Source organism: Anabas testudineus, chromosome 7 (assembly GCF_900324465.2).
Source record: "Anabas testudineus chromosome 7, fAnaTes1.2, whole genome shotgun sequence".
NCBI classification, from domain to species: Eukaryota; Metazoa; Chordata; class Actinopteri; order Anabantiformes; family Anabantidae; genus Anabas; species Anabas testudineus.
Genome location: NC_046616.1, coordinates 15,612,524 through 15,639,420, shown reverse-complemented (window position 1 = coordinate 15,639,420; position 26,897 = coordinate 15,612,524). Strand labels below are relative to the sequence as shown.

General features: G+C 39.8%; 1 protein-coding gene across 1 annotated transcript; it reads left to right on the top strand.

Annotated features, from left to right (window-relative positions):
• The first annotated feature begins 1,779 nt into the window (after positions 1-1,779).
• slc9a8 (solute carrier family 9 member 8) lies at positions 1,780-18,055 on the top strand. The gene is made up of 16 exons (XM_026368419.2): positions 1,780-2,099; positions 2,596-2,777; positions 4,004-4,084; positions 5,329-5,387; positions 9,445-9,528; positions 10,127-10,228; positions 10,355-10,389; positions 11,112-11,255; positions 12,771-12,912; positions 12,998-13,103; positions 13,207-13,323; positions 13,414-13,496; positions 13,581-13,692; positions 13,897-14,117; positions 14,836-14,982; positions 16,432-18,055. The coding sequence occupies exons 1-16, from the start codon at positions 1,867-1,869 to the stop codon at positions 16,543-16,545; spliced, it is 1,962 nt and encodes a 653-aa protein (XP_026224204.1). The 5' UTR covers positions 1,780-1,866; the 3' UTR covers positions 16,546-18,055.
• Positions 18,056-26,897: the final 8,842 nt, after the last annotated feature.

Genomic DNA, 26,897 nt, shown 5'->3' with positions numbered 1-26,897 from the left:
CACGAGTTTACAATACAGCTTCATGCAGTAAGCCTGGGACTTAAACTGGCCCTAAGCAAAATAACCCCAATCTCTTTGGGAGTATCCGTAGCCTACTACTGCTACTACTACTGCTATTACTACCACCACTACTAATACTTCCCAGCGTACAATTCACATAACATAGGGTCTATGTATAACTGATCAAAGCACCCTTAACTATTCACAGCTCATGTAGCTTCAGTTTTGCACTGAAAACATAAACCTTATTTGAAACCTGCAAGTTGTGGGTAATTGTGCTTAACTTGTTCTGTTGCTCTGGTAAAATCTGCTGAGTTATGAATAAAGGTGGTAAACCATTAAAACACAGCAACAACCTACAAAATGACCATTATTATTGTACAATATTCTGAATCAGATGATTCTGAAATAGATTATCATCTATGACCACAGGATGTGTCGTTTAAGATATGAGATACCATATTAGGGTTAAATAACTTGTTGGCAGCTGAAATATAAATATAATACTCTCTCTCTCTCTCTCTCTCTCTCTCTCTCTCTCTCTCTCTCTCTCTCTCTCTCTATATATATATATATATATATATATATATATCAGTCATACATAGACCCTATGTTATGTGAATTGTACGCTGGGAAGTATTAGTAGTGGTGGTAGTAATAGCAGTAGTAGTAGCAGTATTAGGCTACGATACTCCCAAGGATTGGGGTATTTTGCTTAGGCAGTTTAAGTCCCAGGCTTACTGCATGAAGCTGTATTGTAAACTCGTGTGAAAAGTATTAAGATATCTGTTTTTGGAACCTGTAAAACTACACATAGGTATATTAGTTGTCAGTTTTCTTCAGTGTGGGTTGTGGCTATTTACAGTATTAACAAATGATCAGAGAAGTTATTGCATGCTCTTGCAGAAGTTACCTGACCAACAGTGCAACTCTGCTCTGGTGCAATATCCACATTCTCCAGACTTCCTGGAAAGCTGATGTCTGACTGAGTGGCATTTTTTTCTATCATATTTTGTTATGATTTCTCATCACAGAAACCCTTTAGAAAACAGTTTAACTGCTTTTTAGATTTCTTTTTTTTTTTACTGCCATTGCTGTAGTTCAACTCAGAATGTTAGTGTTTTAAGGGTAAACAATTGTACAGATTTTATAATTTACAATTATAGTAAATGAATATCAACTGGGGTTTCTTGCCATTTATGAATATTAAATGTAAATTAAATTAATTTAGCTAGCAAAATTAATAAATTACAGATATACACCTGAGATGAAAAGATAGCTGTTTGGCTGCTTAGCTGTCCAAGCAGCTAAAATATTTTATATATCCCCTTGGGGGTTTTGGAGAAATGGGGAAAAACAAAAATGTTCTTTGATGAGTGTTAATATAGGTGCAAAAGTCAGTCCAAAATGTTTTCACAAATGGGCAATGCCAAAATAAATGAACAGCAGTCTCAGGAGAGTTATTAGAGGGTAGTATGCAGTTTTGTGACTTAATAAAACTACAATATCCACAAAACATTGAGTGGAAAGCTGACGCTACACAACGATGATTCATGGGAAATTGAGTACAAAAGAATAACCATGCACATCGACGAGTTCTTTAAATCACACCAAAGTAAAATGTTATCCGGTATGACAAAAAATATAGGGATTAAAAACTAGATATAGGACAACAACAGTTGTTGTTTCGTTGCCGTTCTTTCATGCCGTATATATAACGTAAAAACTACAACACCCGGCAAAAACGTAACCAGGAAATTGAGTTGTGACGTCATACACACACACACACGGAACTGTCGACATGTAACTGGCCGTGTTTTTTTACTACAAAACGTTGATTTCGTGTTTAAACGCATTGGTTTCAGAATGAGAGGCATCACCCGCAAAGTTTTGTTGCTGCCCTTGTTGCTGTTATTAGTAAATCCGTGCCTGCTAGAGCGAGCTGAGAGAGAAAACCCGCTGGATCTGCAAGAGAGAAATGACGAGAAAGGCGATGGGAGTCAGGATAGTCCAGTTGAAAACAAGCAAACAGTAACAAAACATGTCAAAGAAGACGGACGCGATTCAGATCACCTAAACAAGGACCCACAATTAGTCAGGTTTGAGACAACATATCTATTTCTCTAACCCTCTTTGGAGCCCAGTGCAACGTTAGCTAAAGCTAGCAATAGCTAAATTTATAATCACGTATCCTGGGTAGCGTTGCAATCTGATGGGCATCTTAAAAACAAGTTGTTAACCTGCGCAAGAACAGCTGACATTCACTGACTTCACGTTCAGTTGAGCCTAACAAACATACAATTTTCATTCATCCTTAAAATGGATAAGAGTTTCCTTTTTTTATTATTATTATTGTTTCTATTTTTGGTCTGGCTATTTATATGATCTTAGTGTTGTCAACAACAAATGGAATATTCAAAAACTAGACCCACCACCATCTAACGACACATTAAACTGAACTCATACCTCAAACAAATATAGATCAACCCGGATCTCTTGTTGGATCAGGGTTGATCCTACTAGAGGTAAATACAAGTAATTTGGTTTAGTTTATGTTTCACCAACATGCTTTTGCTTCTGACTGTCTCCTTGCAGCAAATCAAATGACACTGAAAACTACAGCAATGACACCCTTCACTCTACAACACCTACTGTCAAGCCAACGACCCCAGCACCGCCAACCCCTAAGCCCATTCTGCCTGTCCAGACAGGGGTCAAGGCCCAAGAAGAAGAGCAATCCAGTGGGATGACCATATTCTTTAGCCTACTGGTTATTGGTGGGTAGTGTACTGTATCTTTTCTTAACTGTCAGCATTATCCCCTCTCACACAGTTGTTTCAAATAGGAATCTAATTCTGTCTTGACTTCCTACACTACAAGACAAATATTTTTCTTGTCGCCCATGCAAAATGCGTAATTTCCTCATACAGCTAATAAAAAAGGGGGTGGGAGGTTTTTACCATCATTTCAGTGTCAAATGTCAAGCCAAGCATGTGGTTGGTGATACAGGATGAAGGAAGAGGAAATAATGTAGTTACGCAATGATAGCCACGAAGTGCTTATTTAGATATTCAAAGTGCCCATTATGCACTTTTAGTTCACTGTAGGTTAAGTCGCATGTTTACCACTAGAAGGGTTTAAATGAAGGAAACAGCATAAATGATGCATAAGGCTCCAATTAGGCTCATTTACTTGGTAGACAGATAATGATAAATTATTTTCTTCTTCACCTAATATGTTCCATGAAACAAACGTTTGATTGGTTTCAAGAACAGCTTGCAGGAAATGACACTCTTCTGTTTAAGTGAGTGGCTTTATAAAGTAATAGTAAAGGTAATATTGACTCATAAGTGATTTGATTAAGTATTTCTCAATAAAAGAGAAAAGACTTTAGAATACAACGTTGAAACCAAACATTAGTCCCAAATTAGTTTACTTAGTGCTTTTTGCAATGTTTTTTAATGTTGTCATATTAACATGATGCATCATTTTCCTTCATGTATGTGCATGCTTTAATTATGCCAGAATTTATTCCTTATAATAAAACAGTCCAGCTCTGATGAACCGTAATCATAATTATGCTAATGTTCATAAACGCTGATTTAGCGAATTTTTATACATATGGTAGTTGTCTATGATACTGGCACAAGCTAATGATATGTTTTAATTGGGTGGCAATTATCTTTTATTGTAAGTTTCAGACCTCCAGTGTGTATGACAAGCAACTGCTTTGTAGTGATTTTTATGCCAAGCTAATTCATTTGAATGCAAGTGCAATTTATTTTTAGACTAATGTGCGTTCAAGTGAGTGCAAGGGAAATAAAGTTAGAGGTACACCATACTGATAAACATCTCTGTCCAGTCAACAGTAGAGAGAAGATGTTAACTCTAAATGATGTGGAGGCTATTTTGGGGCTGATCTGAGTTGCTGTGACATGGTGTTGCAGATGAACGTATGTATTTGTCCTAAATGTTCATCCAGAGCTCTCCTCATTCACCCCAGGTATCTGCATCATATTGGTGCACCTGCTCATCAAGTTCAAGCTGCATTTTCTTCCAGAGAGTGTGGCTGTCGTGTCACTGGGTGAGTACCTCTTAGGTAACGTGTAGCTCTGCTCTGACTGAATCTAGGAATGTAGATTGTTGCTGTATTTTCAGTTCATCTAGGAGATGCTCCTCATTTTAAAAAGGCAGTGGCAGCTTTTAGTACATTCAAAGTCGAAACTTTGGCGGATTACAAAATGGTATACTTCTGCTTTTTACTGTGTGCTGAATATGATGTACAAATAAGGAAGAATACCTGCTGTCATGATTTTTATCATCTACTATAGCCTCTTTGCTGTACATTTTCTCTGAAACATATTGTGCGTCATTCCTGTCAACATTAATACCCTAATGGCTTTTTTGTGTGGGGCCAGTAGGGAATTAGCTTTTTCAACTAATTTAAGCTTAAGATGAGCAAAGGCAACAACAATTTGTATTATCAATAGCTTTACACAAGATTTAGGAACTTTTCTCAGAGATACAGTTAAGTTCTGTTATGTGTGTGTGTGTGTGTGTGTGTGTGTGTGTGTGTGTGTGTGTGTGTGTGTGTGTGTGTTGTGTGTGTGTGTGTGTTGTGTGTGTGTGTGTGTGTGTGTGTGTGTTGTGTGTGTGTGTGTGTTTGTGTGTGTGTGTGTGAGATCACTCCAGGCTGACTCTGCTTACTCTAAATCACTCCATTGTGTCACCAGATACTTGTTTGTGCTGTTACGCTCCAACTCGGACGCACATCTGTCTTGGCCTTTTCCTTTTTGTGTGTCCTGCATGCAGCATCTGAGACAGAGCTCACTGGGAGCAGGCACTCTGCAAAAGAGAGATAACACTCTGCTTACAATTCAGAAAGCGCTGCTTTTCCTTCCTCATTGCTCCTTATCTTTCATCTGCTGTGTGTCTTCCTTTGCACTACAGCTTCTATCTACCGTTTTCTAGGTGTTACACAATGCTTTGATGATTTTTCATAATTTCCTTTTACATCTTTTCTCCCTCTTTTTAATAGGTGCTTTACTTGTATTTTTTGCTCTTTCCTCACCCTTTTAATTCTTCTTCTTCGTGGCTCTGTAGCATAAGAGCTGAAGGCCCAGGAGGGATTTGTCAAAGACAAAAACCAAGACATTAGCTTTTCATATCCAATTCATCCATGAAGTATGGTGGACATTTACAAGGCAGCCGATTGTTTTAACCACTAAAAAAACACTTTGCATGAGATCTGCCCATCCATGTTGTGGTTGTGTTGAAAATTTCATATGAAGCACTAAAATATTTAAGCAGTGGTTTTTCTCTTTCCAGGAATTCTAATGGGAGGATTCATTAAGATCATTGAGTTCCAGGAACTGGCCAACTGGAAGGTATAGTGTTCACACTCTGCTCTATAGCTCTCTTTTTGTGTCCACACTATACTATCTGTTTACGATAAAAATGGTGATTTGGTTAGCATGAAGCAAAACAACCATATGTTCCCGCAGATGAACACGATCACACAGGACACACACACACATACACAATGCATCAAGATTTTGCACATGGTCCGGTGTAGATACTGCATCTCATTTAGTCTAGTTCCATAAATGCATAAAGATTTTTGTCAGTCTTTAATTTTAGGGCTGCTGCTTTTGTCACAAATCCCATTTCTCTGTCTCCATCCTATCAGTAGTGACACACGCACTATTCTTTTCCCTCTGTGTCCCTATGAGTCCGCCTTGTTTCTTCTGGTTCTCACAGCCTTTAATTAACATTCCTTGTTCTCTACCAGCGAGTGAGAGAATGATAGAACAAGAGAGGCAGGGAGATATGTAGAGTGAATGGGAGGGAGGGAAAGAGGACAGGTTGTGTCAATGTGTCTTGCATACAGCAGGCCATTGTTTTTCAGTTGGGGGGCCCCAGGGTGCTGCTACACTAGTATTTAGAGCCCCTATCCCATGAGAGTCTCTGTGTTAAACTTGCAGCAAGTAGATCTGCTCACCTGTCCGTATACAGCGTAGTATGCTGTGGCTTCATGACCCGTTATCACTAAGCTGCTTCATGAAATCCATCTGAGTTTAAGCAAATTATGCTGTGATATGCAGCAGCTTCTTTACAGGAGGACAGATATGCTAAGTGGTTTATAGCCCGTTGGAGACTTCAAAATACAGAGGCTGTGATGCAGATCCATTATGTCTGACCCATTTGTTTTTGAAAGAGCCCCTAGGAGCAGGATGCCCCATGTAACCTGCTATGTGAGTAATACAGCCAGTGAAGAAAAAAACGGTGATCACTTTTCTTTTTCTTTTTTTTTTTTAACTGCGTCTCTTTTGAAATTGTGCATACAGTGCACTTAGAGCTTCATGTTTTAGCATCACAGTTAATGGAAGGCGTCTCTCCGCCCCTATCAAGTGGCAATCACAGTTGATCTCATTTTTGCAGGTTCAAACCGGGTGCGGATGGTTATCTTTAAGGCTTGCAGCATCTCTTCCTACTCCACGTTTCTAAAGTTGGCCCAGTTGGCTAATTTAGCAAGCCTCCGGGAGTCCCCCCACAAATGTACAAACCCCTCGGGCAGCAGCATCCTGTCATCACTGCCTTAGCCCTTGCCTTTTATGACCAGTCTGTTTTCTTTTTTCAAACCCTGTCCTCTCCTATAGGTGCTTTTCATGTACTGTTCACTGCTTTCTCTTTTCTCTCATGTGCCCATCTCTCCCCTGTGCTGTGACACAGATTGAAGAAGAAATAGCATGCTGGTACAAAGTAACACACCAGCAGCAATTTGCCTGCTAGGCAGAAGCACAGAGAAAGAGATTCGTAGGTGATTTTTGTATCTGTTGTGTTTTTTTTTTCTGATTTTAGAATTCTTGCATGTGCTGTATTGTCTGAACTTATAATTTGATTATAATTATAATTTTATAAACTTAGTGGCTCCAGTAGTGTGTTTTAAGACCCAAAGGGCAGCAGGTACCTTTAACGGGTCTCTCTCCACGCCATGAAAAGACAGCAATGTAGCTTTCTCACTATTTGTCAAAGCTGGGCTTCACTCTGATCGAAGGCCTCTCCATCGTTCCAGTTAACTTTCTCCATCTTTTAACTGTGCTCCCTTCATCTTTGCTATTCATCTTTTCTCATTAAGTTCAAGCTCTGTCTCTGCACTACCCTGGAGCATGCCTATCGTCTGCTCTCTGGATTTATCTGTTTCATCTGCCTTTTCTTCCTACAACATAAATATTTCTCTGCTGCGTGTCAGTCTCAGTGTTTCTGAATTCTCATTACCCCCTGTAAGTCTACAGCTTTTCTCGTGTTGTCAGGAGGTCATCCGAGTACAGGGGTGTCCTTTCCTGGTCCTTAAGGCGCCACTGTTTGCTTGTTTTTCAACTATTACTGTCCTGCCCACCGCTGATTACCTGGCTCATTTGTGTTCAGCCACTCAGAAGCTGTAGGTACAGGGATAATTGAGAAAACAAGCAGGACAGTGCCCATCAAGGACCAGGGTTAGACATCCCTGGTCCAGTGCATTCTTTCCTAACATTAAGTGCTAAACCAATTAATCTATAAGCAGAGTAATAATCAACAAGACTACAATAAATGATGAATTGTCAGTTAGTTATATTTTTTGTCTCTTTTTTTGCTTGGTAAGATTTTCGCTGGGCTTTGTTTCTTTAAACTTGATAATTGGCTGCTTGGCTTTGTTTGATGTCATTGTACATTGGAAATCTTCTGTTTTTGCCTGACATAGGAGCCAATATCTCCCCTTGGGCTGTGGGAATTGTATTAACTAAAAGGTTAATCACCTAACAGAATAAGTGACTCACAGGTTAATTAATAATGAGTTTAACCCTCACTCGAAGCCTGAAAACAGCATTGAGAAGTAGTAGTAGAAGAGGTATTTAAATTTGTGTAAATATGTGTGTGCACGAATGGACATTTGTGCTTCTTCAGGTGTTAATATTCATTTGTGACCTTTTACCTGGCCTGGGGAGTAAAGGTCTATGGGGGTAACCTGGAAGCAAATCGTGTTGGCCTACTTTTCCTGAAATTTGAATGCATAACAAGACAGTGTAAGCAGAAGCATAGCCTTTTACTCCAGCATTCTCTATAGGCTTTACTCTATGCCTGACCTATTTTAAGAGCTAGTACCTAGAGCTGTGGAGGTTTGTGTCACTGAATTTATCATTATTATTATCACATAATAACATACCACATAATCTTTGGTTAACCAGTGGTCATCACATGTCTCATTGTCATCTCATTTTCCATCTTCTGGTAAATTCAGAAGATTATGAAACTAATGATTGTCATTCTAGATACAAGCATTATCCATTTTGAACGTTTGAGCTGTTAGTTTCACCAACCTTAATCTTCTGGTGCATTCATATTTTAGATTACTGTACATTAACTGATTTGGAAGAAAGTTATTGTACCACAAAGGCCTTTTTTTGGGGAAATGTAAAAGAAATTGTGCCCATGTCCATCTGTTTATGGGGCTGTACTCAAGACTCTGGTTTTACCAGCTGTTAAAGCTGGATGCCATAATACAATGAGGGACATTGTTGCCTGGATGGAGTAAATATGCTCTCTTCTATGTTTCTCACAGACACAGCTGCAATGTCAGGCACAGCCCAGAAATAGATGGTCTCTATGAACTTTCACTGATGCATGGCACATATTGGCTATTACATTATTAACTTAGATTGTGCACAGAACACTCTCTCTCTCTCTGCCTTTCCCTTCCTCTTCCTCTCCCCCACCAATTGGCTTATAAAGAAGCACATGGTGCATCATGCACACACTGGCAGCCAGAGTGCAATGCATGGGCACATGATTCCTATGCCTGGTCTGGGAGGCTGGCCCATTCTGCCGAGAAGCAACAATGATTTCATTATATTGCTGAAATAACCGAAGAGCTAAGGTCACTGGGGGAGAGAGAATGAGAGATTTTAAAAAAAGGCAAACATGAGAGAGCCTGTCAGCAGTTGTTTAAATGTATTCATGATTTCCGCTAGCAGGCAGACAGCTCCTTCTGATGAGCACATGAGAGTTGTGTGTGTGTGTGTGTGTGTCATCCTGATGTCAACATCTAGTATCTGTTTAGTCACTGAACCAACTTTCAGATGAATGGTTGGGAATATGTGTTGAGGATTACGTAATAACCACAAGCACATATTTAATGGTTCAGCGACACACACATAAAGCGCTCACATGTCATAGTGCTGATTAGCATTAGGATTTGTGTTCGGATTAGGAGACTGTTGTAATTTATTTAATCTGAAAGGATTTCTGAATGTTTATACAACTCTCAACTTCACAGTAGTTCACAGTATTGACCCTAACAGTAGACAAGGTTAGGGTCACCTGACCCCTGCTACCTTTTATTGTATTATAATAACACATTATTACAATGTGGACTGTGCTGTATGTAACTTTATCCTTCTTTCAAAGGAGGAGGAAATGTTCCGGCCCAACATGTTCTTCCTTTTGCTGCTTCCACCAATCATCTTCGAATCTGGGTACTCTTTACATAAGGTACGGCAGAATGCATGAATGGAGCTGAATTGACACAGGTCACGCCCTTCATTCCGTCTTTAAAACACTGTGTGATCCACATGTGCCGAACAAGAATCACAACCACAATTAAAGCCACCCAGAGTTTGTAGTAGCTTTTTATTGTGCTTTTAAAATAAAGCACAATGCAATTTACAGTAAATGAAGACAGCAGATGAACAGGAATCAAAGTTTGCTTCCACCTTATGAAAACATGATGCATTAGCACATTTTTCTGCTATTTTTATTGCTAATATGTGTTTAGCCTGTTGTCATTACTGTGCACTGTTTTCATGTTATGACTAAGTTTAGAAGAATCAGCAGATATGAAAGGGTGGCTCCTAACATTTTATTTTTATCTTTTTATGGTTACGACCTGTTAACAGCATTGAAAAAGTCAATTGTTCCGATACGTTTACTTCCTGTGAATATAGTGTAATCGTAAATCTTTTCAATGGGCTTGCTTACCGCGCCCTGCTTTTCATTTTAACGTCAGCTGCTTGTGGTGTATCAGTGTAAGTCAGTAACGTCATACTACTAAGCTCATGACTACCTGTGCCATGTGTTTCTTTGTGTTCAGGGTAATTTCTTCCAGAACATTGGCTCCATTACCCTCTTTGCTGTGATTGGCACAGCCATCTCTGCCTTCATAGTCGGAGGGGGTATCTATTTTCTTGGGCAGGTGAGTTGGCCAAAAACTGAACATCATAATGAATTATTTTCAGAGTTCTGTCAGAAATTACTTTTTTACTCATTTACAGACCATCAGATATAAAAGAGATGTTTTTGTACGTTTGATTTTTCTCAGGCCGATGTGATCTATAAGATGACCATGACTGATAGGTGAGTGCAAGTCTCTCACTAGCATTAATATGTGTCTAATATCCCTGTATAAGAATGACAATGAATTGATCCAGACTTCTGTATTTTAACTATGAAAAAACTTTTTTTTAGGGGAACTGAAATATTAGATTCCATAGTAGCAACACCTGACACCCTCAGTCCACTTTAAATCTTTAGAGGACCAGTTCCAGACAGAAAGATAATCCAGCCAGCAGCCAAAGATAAATAACACAGAAGCAGCATACTACTCCACACCCATGTGTTTTTTTTTTTCTGGTGGTTGTTATTGTGCACAAATGTTTTTCCGTCTTGGTGCACAGTCAGCACGAGTGTGCGTGGTGAGATCAAACTGGCTTTTGCCTACTCATTTGCTTCACCAATAAAATAAAAATATGTTTTCAGCCCCGTCTGACTGTAGCAGAATCTATTTAGCAGCTTTTACTGACATTTTATGGGAAGTCCCAAAATGGAGCCATTTACTGCATTGTTGTCGTGCCAGCATCTACTGGACTGTATCTGTGTACCCAGTTCTGCCCACATAAGCACTCCACTCTATTTTTATGCAATAATTTAATTCAGGCTTTACTAAGTTTGGCACAAGACATATGTGGGTGATGAACTAATTCACTGGGCGCACATGCCACAATATTGTTGTGTCATCAGATAGCTGAGTGAAGCTGTTCATTTCCACTAATTTATCTCTCACCTATGCTTTGCTCTAGCTTTGCCTTTGGCTCGCTGATCTCAGCTGTGGACCCTGTAGCTACCATCGCCATCTTTAACGCCCTTAACGTGGACCCAGTCCTGAACATGCTGGTGTTTGGTGAAAGCATTCTCAATGACGCCGTTTCCATTGTCCTCACCAAGTAAGAGTCTCTGTCTATTCACTCTTTTTTTATTTTTATGATGTTTATATACCTTTGTATCAAGCTCTAAAATTTTAAATGAGAAGTCTAACGGCTTGGACTCATTATGGTGATGTAATAAATGGGTGGAGGATTGTTAATGGCAGGTTTTCTTTGTATCTGTACTGTGTCATTCCAGAAAGCCAGCTTTTCCGTGATGAGGGTAAAGAAGTCCCTTTGCCATTTATATATTTCTAAATGCGACACCAAACTTGCTGTGACACATAGGGGACAGTCTATTTAGAGTATCTCTGTCTCAGAAGTGTTTATCAAGACTGTACAGTGTCAACAGACAGGTGGCCCCACACAAACAAAATCTTGACAGACGAGTTTGACAGAAACAGTTGGCAGAACACCTTTGTTTGCACACGTCTCTGCCATCCTTCAGTATCTGCTGTCTCTGTGCTCACTTTATTGTTGCGTTATCTCTCCTACTTACAACCTGTTATATGTGCAAAGTGATCTCGAGTGTCTGCACGCCCCTATAGAGTAAATGAACGCATCAATAATAGATGGGATGAACAACCCTGGCAGTTTGCTTGCTGTTAGCTTTTTGTAGGCTTTCATACGCCTTTGCCTGGGAGCATGTTAATCAGCATTAAAATGGGATTATTAATTATTAATTGCACTGTGTTTTCTGGCTGTTTATCTTGATAAGGGTATTTGTAAATGGGTTTTAAATAGTATCAACTAGAATTATTAAACAACCAAAATGTTGTTTTTTTTGCAGACATGATGTTAAATCGTTTTCACTCATGATTCAAAGATGAATGTATAAATTCATATAAATTCAGAATACATATTTTGTTATTTAAAAATACGGAACAACGTTGAAGATAGCGCCCTTTGTATCAGATGACCCAGATGTTAAGTTAGCAAAAGCATTGGACTGTGACTGCCAGGTGTGTCCAGGTGTGTCTTTTGAGACTGATTGTTCAAACAATAAACACAGTAACTCTAAATAACCTCCACTGAACAGAGGTGGAGTTACTATAGTTCACAATCTGAAGAAGGCTCGATGAGCAGAAATATAAAGGCCCTACCACAAGAAGGAAACCAGTCAGCAGTGAGAATCATTATAATGTGCCATTATAATGTATATTATGATTTGGTTCTAAATGTAAAAGTCATGCTGAAAATGTCATGAAACGTAGGTTCAAAATTCAAAAACACATTAGTGTGGTTTAGATGAGATTCAAATTTGATCCAATTTCACAATAAATCCCTTCATCTTATTATACTTAAGTCGTTGAACGACTGATACTATATAACCAACTGTTATCTAGCAGGACTTTAGTGGTGGGATTATTCACAGTGCATGTAATCCACACAAGTACTGTACTCCTGAGTTTGTTGGATTCAGTGGATTCAGTGGTGGGGTGTTTCTGCCCTCTGTTGTTAGAAAGTAGCAACACAAACGGAGACAGTGATAGTGCGGCTTTGTCACTTTCCTGTTCGTTTTCTTTCGTCTTTCAGCACAGCTGAGGGTTTCTTTTCCCGCTCAGACAACTCCATGGTAACAGGCTGGGAGACGTTTTTGCAAGCGTTGGGTTATTTCCTTAAGATGTTCTTCGGATCCGCTGCTCTGGGAACCCTCACTGGACTCATCTCGGCACTTGTATCCAGATTCATTCTGTGTGTGTGTTTGATATTCCTGAGTGTATTCTTTTAATATTTCATTAAATCCCTAACTTTGCGACCAGTTTCTAAAACACTTTGACCTGAGGAAGACACCTTCACTGGAGTTTGGTATGATGATCATCTTTGCATACCTGCCCTATGGCCTGGCAGAGGGCATCAAACTGTCTGGTGGGTGCTGACGTACACAGACACTTATTCTTATACATTGTTAAGCTAAACAAGTATTTTTTTATGTTTGACTTCGGGTTCTATGTTGACTTTCTTACAACAGGAATTATGTCTATCCTGTTTGCTGGAATTGCGATGTCCCACTACACCCATCACAACTTATCTCCTGTCACTCAGATCCTTATGCAGCAGACATTGCGCACGATGGCCTTCATGTGTGGTCAGTGATGTCCTTCTTGTTTCACCACTCTCCTCTTTGTTTTCATTTTATAAAAACGTTTTAATGCCATTTTTCACCTTCTCTTTCCAGAGACGTGTGTGTTTGCCTTCCTCGGTCTCTCCATCTTCAGCTTCCCCCACAAGTTTGAAATTTCCTTCGTCATCTGGTGCATAGTAAGTGCTTTGGCTTTTAAACGCTTTTTTTCACTGGCGATGTCAAGTTCTGGTTTCTCTGATTGTCTGTTGTTCTAATTGCAGGTCCTGGTCCTTCTCGGCCGAGCGGTGAACATCTTCCCTCTGTCGTTCCTGCTGAACTTTTTCAGAGACCACAAGATCACACCCAAGATGATGTTCATTATGTGGTTTAGCGGTGAGACGACAGAACAAACCTTCTGACCAATGTGTTACGAGAATCACGAGTTAAGCTCTTTGTTAGCGTCCAAGCTGTGGTCATTGCTCTAACTTAAATTTGGGCGAACAATGAAATTAGCTTTGGCTGAGACAACTAGTTAAATAATTATTCAATTAAACACACATATTCAAACTATTCTCCATCTCTTTCTTTGCCTGGTAGGTTTGCGAGGTGCTATCCCTTACGCTTTGAGCCTTCATTTGGGCCTGGAGCCCATTGAGAAGCGCCAGCTAATTGGCACCACCACCATCATCATCGTACTCTTTACGATCCTCTTCCTGGGGGGCGGGACGATGCCGCTGATCCGCATCATGGACATTGAGGAAAGCCAGTCACGGCGTAAGAACAAGAAAGACATCAATCTGAGCAAGACAGAGAAAATGGTAATAGATGAAGCACACACACACACACACACACACAAAGGCTGACAGTACTTGTTGTTACAGTGCTTGATGTGTCACCCTCTCATCTACCATCAGACTCCTACTGTTCTCTTTAGGATGAAAGGCATCTAAGAGTTGATTGTGGTTTGTGTGAAGGACACTGGATCAGCAGGGATCAAACCACTCTCATTACAGAGATCGGTGTCTAGAAACACCAGAAGTCAGACAAGCACAAGAAACCATAGGAAACGGCTTTAGTACAACTTCCAGACAACCCGGAATACATGATATTATTATTAATTATTGATATTGCTCTTAATATTTTCAGCTGCCTCTAACTCTAGATAATAGTTCACTCTTGTGAAGAAATCCAGCCATTGAGGTCATTGATAGCATGTGGTGGTCTGTTCGAATGCCGTGTGTGTACAGTACTCACGTGTTTGATGTCTCACAAAGCAAAGTGTTACACTCAGGGTGCCGGCAACTGCATCTATCAATCCTCTGTTTTTTTCCAGCGGCTCTGCCGTTGTCTTTGATGTAATTCACTCCCTCTGCTCTTTCTCCCTTATCAGCAATGTATGAGCTCGATTCAACCACATTTGCCTTGCACCCAGCTTCCTCTCCTTCATGTCTTTCACCTCTGTCTTATATTTTGGCCTCTTTCCTTTCATTTATTATTATTTATCTAAGCGCCTCTTTCTCTTTTCTCTCTCTCTAGGGTAATACCATTGAATCCGAACACCTATCAGAACTAACTGAGGAGGAGTATGAGGCTCATATCTACCAGAGACAAGATCTCAAAGGCTTTATGTGGCTTGATGCGAAGTACCTTAACCCCTTTTTCACTCGCAGGCTTACCCAAGAGGTAAGAAGATGGGAGGAACAGAAATCCTCTCAGTTACATTCAAAACTCTTTAATAATCCCGGAGAGAAATAGTTTTGCCTTGTTACAGTTGCTCTCAACTCAGACAAGAAGAAAGCACAACCAGAACAACCAGAAAAAAAAAGATTCACACCAACACAACCTGGAATCTATTGAAAAACATATTAAATTCGTTGGCTCGGTGCTCACGCCCCTCAGTCACTTGGCTGCTGGCCTTGTAGCCAGTGATTTTCCTCATGCCCCTCCACACCTCCCTGTGTTGTTATGTTGAAGGCTTTGTTTCAGTTTTCTGCTGCAAGTCTCCTTCCTCTCCCCGATCCTGACAGACAGCAGTCTATGGACCCTCCTCGCTGCCTCCCTGTCATCTGACCTGAATGCCTTCTTTTTGTCATTAAGGATGGCTTTAATGTCCTTGGTGACCCAGGGCTTGTTGTCATGAAAGCAGCAAATAGTTTTCGTGGGTACCTGGGTGACCACACTGAAATTGATGTAGTCAGTGATGCAGTCTGTCAGTCCATCAATGTCCTCACTGTGAGGTTTACAGAGAGTCCCCCAGTCTGTAGCTTCAAAGTATCCCTGCAGGGCAACATTGACCCCTTCTGTCCACTTCTTTATGGTTTTAATGATGGCAGGCTGTCTCTGAACCAAAGGTGTGTGCTGTGGGAGGAGATGCACCATCTTGTGATCTGGTCTACCTAGAGGGGGAGGGCAGTGGAGCTGTAGACCTCTCTAAGCATACATGTTGGAATTAATGAGGGTGGAGTGATTAAAGTCTCCAGAGATCATAAAGAAGGCGTCAGGTTGTCTGGTCTGCGGATTGGCAGTGACCGTCTGAATGATGTCACATGCAGCAGTGGTGTTAACGGATGGAGGAACGTAAACAGCGTTTATTATGGTGTGTGAAAACTCCCCTGGCAAATAACATGGACGGAGCTTCTGCTGCACACCGGTCTTTGAGATGAATGAATCACTTGTAAGTCGCTTTGGATACAAGCGTCTGCTAAATGACTAAAAGTAAATGTAAATGTAATGAATGTATGAATCCAAAAGTGAAAACGGAGATAAAAACTCTCTCGAACAGCATGATGTGAGAGGGTGGAACTCAATTTCCTATACTAGTTACTTATCTACACGAAAAGTAAATAAATTAAACAAAGTCATCACAAGGAGGAGAGCACCTGCAGTAGGCTGCTGCACAGCTCACGTCCTGTGCACTCGAAAAAACAAAAATCAAACACAAAATAAAAATACTCAGTTTGGAGACGACATCAAAGAACTGCAGCACATTAAATACAATTTATTTTAAAACAAAACTGAAGTCATCATTAAATTAGATTTTCCTATAGGGCCACTCTATTTTAAGATGTGGTGTGTGCCTCTACCTGTTCACGTGTGCTCATGTGCATGTGTTTGCATATGTTTACCCTTCAGGACCTGTTACATGGCCGCATCCAGATGAAGACCCTGACCAACAAGTGGTACGAAGAGGTTCGCCAGGGACCCTCAGGCTCTGAAGATGATGAGGATGAAGCAGAACTTCTGTGAACTGAACAAACACTTGCAGTTTGTATGAAAACAAGAAAGCACTGTTCTCAGTGTCAGTCAAATATACGAGGTGCCCGTGAGGGACTATTCAGAAATATCCTCTCAGAGACACACGTGAAACTGAAGTCACTGAAAACCAGACACAGCTGAAAAGTTCTCACACAAACTACTAAAAAGCTTTCGTACACACCAGTATAACATCTCATATACACAGCGGAAAAGTCTTTTTTCACACATACATGTTAAAATCATGTTAGTAGTTAGTGTGAGAACTTTTCAGTTGTGTATAATTTTTTATTTGTCTATGTGAAAGCATTTCATTTGTATGTATGAGCAGTTTTCAGTATAGTATGACTTTAGTTCCACGTGTGTCTGCAAGAGGATAATTCTGAATTAAGTCCCTCTCTGCACACACCTCTTGTCTGTTCACTCGTCACCGGGTTTATGTGACACAAGAGTTTCACTCACATAGTTGGCTGGAATGTGTCAACCCATGGTCCCAAGTAAAACGGGCTTTAAACATTTTAACACTGGATGAAGCAAAGAAAAAAAACAAAACAAAAAAGAAAAGCCTCTTTGAAAAATGGTGTTACTTATATAGATGTTGCATTGTTACAAGTTCAAGAATCTGCTGGTTTACATAAAGGTTTGTTGCTTTCAATGCAGGCATTTCTTTGATGAAAGTGTAGGTCTGAAGGGAAGCTGTGAGGAAACATTTTCATGTAAAGCAATACAAGTGCACCTTTATACTTTTCCCTTTTGTATTGCTGCGTGGCACTAACTTCTTTTAGGTCTGCTGGATGTTTTACTTTATGTCATTGCAAAAACACAACTTGATTTCTCTACAGAGTGGGATTTGTGGTAAGCCGTATTCCTGCTGAACTACATTTGATTTGCTCTGCGTCTTCACATTTGTATGCATTAATGATTCAAAGTTAATTTATAAAAATTGAAATGAAAAAAAAACACCTAACATGCAGGAGCTATCACTATACCCCCCAGCTACGCAACAAAGAGAAGTGGAGGATAGTTGAAACTGAGACGTGCTGGGTAAAATTAATCATTTTCACGTCATTAAACATCTAGATTACAGGAGAATAATTTACTTCAAGAGTTTGGAAATTGCTTTCACTTTCAAGTGTAATTCCCTTAATGAACTTGTTTAACTTGTGTTTATTTTCATTCTGCTGCCACCACACTGTGTCTAAAGTACACGTAGTACTTGAAATGTGATTTTTGGATTTCGAACGAAGATACTGTACCTATGGGTGGGGAGCTGTTCTTCTTTTCATCATACATCTTTTGATTTTGAGGATTCAGCTCTTAGGCTGAGTGTGCTGTTTATCATTTAATGAAGATACTGGTAATGAATGTGTGGGTACCTGGAAATATGAATGTTAATATATATTTTTTCTATTTATTCATCATATGTTAATGTGCTGTTTGTGGGATAAACACTTTTATACAAGCTCTATGAGCACTGCACATGATTAAAAATCTAAATCGTTGATATTCCTGTATTTTGTCTTTAATTCTACTTGAAGGAAGGAAAACATTTTTGTGCCAAGTACAACATTTTTCAATGACTGGATTCAATAATTTCTGTAAATCTTTGCAACCAGTAGGGGGGTCTAAAGCTACAGCATCAGCCCATGACAAGTTAATAGAGTAACAGTGGCTGTAGTGTACTATTAGTGTACTACTATACAGTACTGTACTATTTACTATTTACTAAACAATTATACCCCTTAATTAGACTGTATATTATAGATACTCTGATTACAGCTTCACATATAGCAGTTGGAATAAACGTAAGAGCAAACCAGTGTAAAAGGAGTAAATTGCAATACTTATAAAGGATTTCTACTTCATCTTCATTCACTGTATACTGTATGAGATCACTGCTTTACTAGGTTTGTACTACGTGGTACCTGTATCAAACCATAACCAAGAAGTTGGACATAGTGATGCACATTTGAAACAAAGTGTCTTATTCGTTAAAGCATCTTATAAGAAAAATATGGCGCCATGTTCCTAAATTCTTAAATTATGATGTATTTGGTATTCCTCACCTGAGCCAGTTTTTCTATATCTGGGGAGAGCAAGTGTCATCACTTAAGATGTCATTGCTTGTAGATTTTAGATTAAGAAGCATACAGCGAGGGAATCTCAGCCAAATAGCAAATGAAAATGTGTTGAATCAATGAGAAAATGTAATTACCATCTTGGTTTGCACAGGTGATAAATTAATATCTTAGGAGACATGCTAACACTGTCGGATTTAGTACATGTACTGGCAAGCAAATGTGTAAGTGTGATAGATTTTAATAGCTAACATGAGGCCTATGTTCCACAGCAGGATATTTCACTAATTAACATGCTCTGAATAAGAAAGATGATAAGAAGTTGATCATCAGTTGAGGTGAGCACATGTCCTGTATGAAACATCACTCTACGTCCCTAAAAGTTAGAATTCATCATGCATGAACAATGGAAGCTTATTTAAACAACACTACAGCAGAACAGGCATTGTTTTCCAGTTCTTCTGCTTTTTTCTTCACTCAGTTGTTTTATTCTCATTATTTTGTTCCCAGTGCTGTGTTTTCACTTACTGACTCACTTCATTAATGTTGTGAGAGTGGTAGCAGTTTAAGTATTAAAAAAAAATATTTTGAATAAATGCAGTAATTAATTGAACTCCAGTCACAAGTGTGTTTAAGGAATAGTTTGTACTTCATTCATTTCACATTTATAGCACAAACATGAAGCACGAAAGCACAGGGGGAAACAACTGGCCGGGCTCTTTTCAGCAGTACCGACATCTGCTCATCAGCAAACACCTAGAGCTCATTATTTACATTATTTGTTTGTTTGGGGTTGAATATCTCACTGCAAACTTCAGTACTGAGGAGGACAGAATCATTTTCATTTTCAAGAAACTGACAAATGCCAGAGCAGTGTTGAGTTTGAGCGTTCACTCACAGAAATAAATAGTATTGTCTATTTTTCTACAGCAGGTTGAATAAGGTGCTAGTAGAGATTTATTAGTGTTGTAAGGCTGCAAGGAAAGATCTGCAGGGAGTTGGGATGACCAACACTAAACCCCCGTGTTGCTCGATTGACAGTGGAGAGAGTTGGTGGAGCCATTTAAACACAGACACAGCTTTACAGTGTCTTGCAGGTATGGACCTCGAACTGCTGTGCTTGACTGACATCAAGGTTGACATTTTAGCCACATCCAGCAGCCAGCAGGGCACTTAGTGTCGTCATGCATGGAGTGTAATGAAAAACATCAAATGATTTATCAAGTTTTTCCACACTACACATTAAACCTATTTCATCAAAAGACTCAGAAATACATATTCAGCCTTCAGGCCACAGACATGTCTAGAGTTCATTAACAAACTATACACCGTGTGTGCTTCTAATTGCATCACTGCGCTGAGATGGATGTCAGGTAAACACATCTTATTCATATCAACAGTTCACAAGAAAAAGAAACACGTTCTGTTTTACGAAATGGCTCAGACAACTCATATGATAGATACTAGTTGACGTGTCAGACTGCAGCAGGAGCTGCAGAACCTTAAGTTCAGTGTTAATATCTAGTTCAACTGTGTATTTAGTGATTTAATAATAAAGTCTTAATGAGTGGTCACATGTCTAATATATCCAGAATGACAGTAAACCAAGTTAATGTGCTAACAACATCTAAAATAAACAAAGACTGACTAGGAGTCTATGCCAAGTCATTAACTGTCCCCTAAATGTGGCCTCATTTATCTACCTCACACAGTCTGGGTGAGTGTGAGGATTTTCCAGAGACTGTAATTGCCCCGGGACTCACAGTGCTTAAATGTTTGTTCTGTCAGCAGCCACGTTTCGAATGCATCTTACGGTCTGTCGTGTGTGCAAGAGCGAGCACGTTTGCACGTCTTTGTTTGCGTGCCAACTCGACAAACTGATGCACACTGGAGAGAGAGAACATGGAGTACATGTGAGAGGGGTAGATTGACCCCCATTAGCATAAAGTCGATGATGGCAATAAAAGCGGTCAATAATGCACGGTTGAGACTGATGGTTAATGTTCTGGTGGTAATTAGTTGATAGGATTAAGAGGCTCATGGTGGCTAACCACATTGACATTTTAGTGGACATTCGTCCAAATGGAACATCAATAAGTGCACCCAGTGATTCAGGAGGGTGAGGCGGTGTTTCAGACCAGTGCGCGACACACAAACTCCATCAATAACCTGTGTTCTTCTTGGATCATTTCTGACAAGAATCGAGTGTCATGAATGCCACTTATGTGCAAGAACGAATGCACTATGGGAGTGTCCTTTCGCCCTGAATTTTACCAAGATCCTCTGAGCTAAATGCTAACACCGGTGTGCTAACATGCTCAGAATGCTGACGTTAACAGGTATACTATTTACTACGCTCAGCATTTTAGTGTCGTGTGCTAGCATGCTCACACATGCTGATTAGTGGTAGCGCAATGTACAGATGGAGCTGATGGGCATGATGTTAGTGTTGCACATGTTTGGTGATATGTGAAGAGTCAGAGGATCACCAAGGAAAGAAATAAGAAAAAGAAATCAAGAAAATCTGAAGAATCACCTGAGTTCTTCCAACTCCGTCTGTTGTTGTTGTATAAATCTTAACCTCATGGTAGCACTTAAGGAAATCCTGACCAAAGTCATTAGTATTCATTGTATGAGAACCATGAATAGTTGTTTGAAATGTTATAGCATCCATTGAATAGTTGCAGCAGAATAAACATGTCAGCGAATTCATTTTAAATAGCAGAATAATGTATGGTCAGCCTCCAACAGGCTGTCTGGTGCCCTAGAGTTTCCATAATGAAGTAAACATCAGCATTGCACAAACATCATTGCTGTAGATTACATTTATTTGAGCAAGGAAAAAAATAGAATTAGAGGTAAAAATGAAATATACACAAACTGGGACTTAATGGCCATTCAACCAGTCAGTCAGACTGGTGCAGCGAAATCACTGTAATAGAAACAATAGTGACCAAAGTTTACAGTCAAATAAACAGGTACAAGAACAAAAACAATGTATGAAAACCACAACACCTGGCAGCGAGCAGGTGGAACAGGCAGGTTTTAAATACTGGCTAAATAATGGGAACATGAAATGTGTGGGCGGGGGGGGCGGAGGTCAGGTAAGTGGAACAGGAGAGAGATTGAGGGCATGTGGTGGATAGCGTGAGACACGTCACAAACAAATGCCGTTCCCTGGAAACTGGACTTGTTTTCTTCTTGGTTAGTTCTTGGTAGGTTCTTCATGGAAGGTGAAGGATGTTTCAAAGTAAGATCATAACTAACACATAGGGGATTTCTTTTCTAGTTATGCAATAAAAGTATATCATTTACATCACCTGGTGTTTGATCAATAATTTCTAAAGAGATCAAACAAGACCAGAGGCACCCTGGTGTCCTTTGCTCTACACACCTCCCATCAACTGATGGTTGATTCTTATGATTATTACATGTTATAATGACAGACTGTGGGTAGTTTTAATAAAGCAGGCTCACAGACATATATTCTTTACTGCTGATTACTGGTGGAGTGGGGCTTGACATAAGGAAGAGGTTGCAAATATTTCTTTATTTTGTACATTAGCTGTACGCATGTGCTTAGATCGTCTGGTGAAGCACAGAGAAACAGACAATAAAATAATCAAATGCAGACTATTTTAACCTCTGTAACAAAAATCTACTATAACTATTGATATAACTGGCAAAACGTTGTTGATGTTTCCCTAGTCGCTGTCCGTGGTGCTGATCTTCAGTCAAAAACTATGTTAAAACGCCTTTTCCCACGATTCCAGGTCCCATTGGTCCATATATCACATTTGGTATTAATTACAGATTGCTTCAGTTTCTATTGTTTGTTAAGGTTTGACAGGAACATTTTTGAGAGACAGCGTGTTCTCTGTTCTCCTTTCTATACTTACTCACCATGGTTCAGCCTTGCACCGAAACACTTGTACTTACTGAATATTCTCCTTGTTTGGCCACTGTTTGGTTTTCTTTTTACCTTTACCTTCTTTTTACCTTCTTTTTCTTTGTGCTGTCTAGTCAGATTTTAGTTACTTTGACCTTCTTGGCGTTAGTGTTTGTACAGTAGCTTAACTTTATAGAGAATTTGTGCTGCTATAAAAAAAACTGAGAGGACAGCTTACCTGGCCTCTGCATTTCATGCCTGACTGTTGAAGAGAAATGATGAAAATTCCAAATAGTTACAAGAAAGAAAAAAACATTGTAGGTTTCTGTCAGTCTGCACTTTGTCCGACACTACCTCAGTAAATCATTTTGGTCGGCATGAGCATGTAGCCTCAGTGCACATATGTAAATGTGATCTGTCTTTCCGTGACAATGATCCAACGTATACAGCAAAGACAATGCTGGAGTGGCTTCAGAATAAATCTCTGACTGCCCTTGAGTGGCTCAACCAAAGCCTATAATTAAAAGCTTTGGCAGAGAAGGATGGAGCATCCTGCTGAGGGAAAAGGAAGAAGAATTATTCTTAATGACAGTGAACACAATTTCATTCCAACTTTTCTGCCCAAGGTCATCCAGACTTCTATCGTATGTGCCAGTTTGAAGTGTTGTAATGTAATGACAAGACACAAATTGGGTGTGAAAGAAAAGACTCAAAGGGTGAATCATGGTTGTCATTGTAGCCTAACAGCTTTTGTTTTACACGGCTCTAGTTTAATGCCAATGATGCATGGAGAAAGCATCAGAGCATCCATGCATTTCAAACAGTGCTATGAAGTACCCATAGATTGTTTTCATTAAGACAGATCTGTGAGTACAGAAACAGTATTTATCACAGTTTATGTCAAGTGCTGATCAAGTCATTTATGGTTATGTCTTTTCTGAATTGACATCTGTCACGGTGTCTTGGGTTTTTAAATTCCTTGTCAACAGATGCTGTGTTCAAACAGTTTCCCACTGAAAGAGAGTATTCGATGACCCACCATAACAGCTTGGGGCCATTTGGTAAAACAAGGTCTCTTTGATTAAAACTAAAAAGATCACTTATAAATACTGTTCTAGGCCCATATGTGTATTGAAGCCTGATTACCATCCGCACTGTGTTTGGAGGTTGTCACTCTTTACAGCGCAATCATTAAAGCTGTTTACTCTCTGTACTCTGGATCAATGAAGAGGGTAAAAGGGGAGGACAGTGAAACGAGGTGGGCTGCAGGCGGGATTGGTGTCATTTCATCTACAGGGACTTGCCCTTGAGCATACACAGCCCTTGCATTCCCACAGTATCCCACAAAGAAGAGGAGGAATCATAATGGAGCATAATCAAGGCTGCTGGCTGCCTAAAGTACAATGAGGCATGACGTGATTTACAATGAGCTACAAGTCAGGTGCACAGAAGGTAAAGGCTGTTACACACCCCCTCCATACCACAAGCTCTCACATGGCCACATTTCTTTTCTGTATGTAATAGATGTAGGGGTGGATTAGACATATGGGGTGTTCAAAGTGACTGTTTTCCCCTACGCCTCTTCTACATGAGACACGTGGCGTGTGGTTGTGAAAAATCAATTGTCTGTTGAAAATTAATGTGGCCTGGGCTTCTTGTAGAAAGCCCCCCCAGCAATTGGAATAGATGGGTGGGCAGTGCACAACGCAGCACCAGAAAGGCATAATGGACAGAAAGACAGATACATACAGGTAGCTGCAACTCAGAGACAGTGGAGAATAAAGACGCTGTTACCGTCAACAGTAACTGTGAGAGGCTGAAGGCTGCGGCAGCTGGTAATGCAACAAAAAGATAATCTACAAAAGAAATTTAAAAAAAGTGAAGGTGGACCAGCTGATGAGACACAAGGCCGTGTCACCACTTCATATTTTCACAATCATCTACACTGACACGAACACAGCTGATGAAATAATACGCTCAGTATATAAAAAAAGAACAGACAAACACAACAAGTTGAACCAACTCCAGTGTAGAGATGCTTCTCTCATTGTCAGCTTTGATAACACCTGCAGATAGTGGGCAGGTGTTTATAACCAAGAAATTCATCTAGTTCTGTTTGATCAGTAGGTTTTCAAGCTTTTTAGCTATTGGAATTTTACAACTGCATGAAGGGCTGTGCACAGCGTGTTGGGTACCACAGTGTAGCAGGGGGAGGATGGATGGATTGACGTGTTATGGTAGCGCCAGCTTAAATTGCATGTTGTAGATTTAAGTGGTTGAAATATTCTGTGGGAATACATTCTTCCAACAAGGTTTATTTATAAGCTTTAACTTTTTTGTGCAAATTGCTGTAAGTAGCTTATAACCAAAGTTTTGTACATATGCAACACATAAATCAGGTCCCTGACTGGAAAATATCACTATAGCAACAGTCTTGTCTTCTCAGTGACATGCTGCCTTCGTGTTCAATCTTAAGGCTGTGTCTATTTTCACAGTTTGTAAATGCTTAACCTTTAATGTAATTACTTGTTTCTAAAAACATACAGGTAGCAAAGTAATTTAATTAAATTACCATATATTCACAAAAAAAAAAAAAAAAAAACATTTTAGATGCACTTACCTGAAACTGAAGGGACACAAACACATAGTATACAGAAAAACTGATCTTAAGTATAGAAGTGAAACACAACATCTGTGTTTGGAAAGATAAGTTAAACCAATATGCATGAATTATGGATAATTAGAGGAGAGGAAAAATTAGAGACCCAGCAGAAGGGAACAAGACAACATGTGATCATCAGACAATTTGTAATGTGGCAAGGTGGAGTTACAGCATGCTGCAATTCATGTATTGTATTAATTAGCATTAGTGATGAGCAGGGCTCTCTGCAGCAACCAGCATGTCTTGTCCCCACCTTCAGCCAGTCAGTCTGCATAAGCACAGGGACAGGGTGATGTGCTGTGTGACCTTCTGCTACCCTTTGGGACACCATGTAGCATCTGCTCCCCCCAGCTGTTGTACTTACATTAACACATAGACAATAGTAATTCTGGCAGTGTTGGATTTTGAAAAGCAGCTGTGTGCACAGCACACGTGTACAGACTATGACTGGATGCAGATACAAAGTAAATTAATTAAAGCAACATAAATAGTTCTTAGAAACCTTTTTTTTTTTATCATTTGCATATTTTACTTCACACTGGAAAAGCTCTAGAAATGCAGCTTTCTGAGAACTCTGTGAGGTGAAGTAATTCACTCACAATTGCTGCTGTTTCTGGTCTGTAATCACAGACCAGTAATCTGTCCCTACTCTAACCACAAACACTCCTGCATTACAATGGCTGCTCTGATGTTAATCTGCACCTCAGCTTCAGCCAGCCCATGATGCTCTATACTGTGAGGGCCTGATTTACTGAGATCCCAGATATGGGTGTGTGTGTGTCAGTCAGCAAAGATTCACCATCTGGCGGGTGCATGAAGTGGTGAACATCAGCTCCACCTTCATCATACTGAATGGAAAATGTTACGTTAACATGCTCAACTAAGATGCTAGTAACGGTAAACATTATACCTGCTTGGCATGAACAGGATGGCATGCTGATGTTAGTCTTTATGCTAGTGCAGCCGTATATGTCCTCATGACCGAGTCTGATCAATATTCTGATCAGACTCTCAAACAATAAGCTAAAATGTATATTTCCAAAATATGCTGCTCATCATAATCTGACAACAAGCCTTAATGCTTTCACACACATAATGTAAACATGTATAGATGTACAGACTTGCATCATGCCTGCATCTAATGTGAATGTCCCACATCCGGCTACTGATTTCTCATTCTCTCGTTGTCCTTAGTCCACAATGGGTTGCTGTTGACTCTCTAATGTGGACACAAGGGGCTATTTTAAGAACCTCATATCTTTGTTATGGTCTGAGCCACGAGGAGAATAAGCCAGACCTCAAGCTTAATTCTTTTGTTTTCTCTCTCTGTTGGTGTTTTGATTATGTAACTCTTTTTACAGAAGTGCAAAGAGAGACATATCTTGAACTGACACACACACACACACACACACACACACACACAAAGGAAGTGCACACACAGGTACAGTCACTTAAGACCCCCTTTACTTTTTGCACACTTTAATGTGCTACCATTTTTACTTTAAATAGAACTGACACTATATAACTCAGTACTATGTAGAATTCTCTTTTGCAACAATTGGAGCTTTCAGCATCCTTAGGTAAGTCTCTGCAGGCTCTACACTCCTGGATTTGGACACTTTACCTCGTGCTTCCTGACAGATCCTCTCAAGTGTGATCAGATTTAATGGGAAGCTGCTTGAGATCCCTCCACGGCTGTTCTGTGGGCTTTAAGTCT

Excerpts from the sequence above, each read along its gene's own strand:
- slc9a8 (XM_026368419.2), top strand. The coding sequence starts at position 1,867 with ATGAGAGGCATCACCCGCAAAGTTTTGTTGCTGCCCTTGTTGCTGTTA. Across the intron at positions 10,390-11,111 it reads AAGATGACCATGACTGATAG|CTTTGCCTTTGGCTCGCTGA; the intron begins GTGAGTGCAAGT and ends GCTTTGCTCTAG. Across the intron at positions 13,104-13,206 it reads AGAGGGCATCAAACTGTCTG|GAATTATGTCTATCCTGTTT; the intron begins GTGGGTGCTGAC and ends TTCTTACAACAG.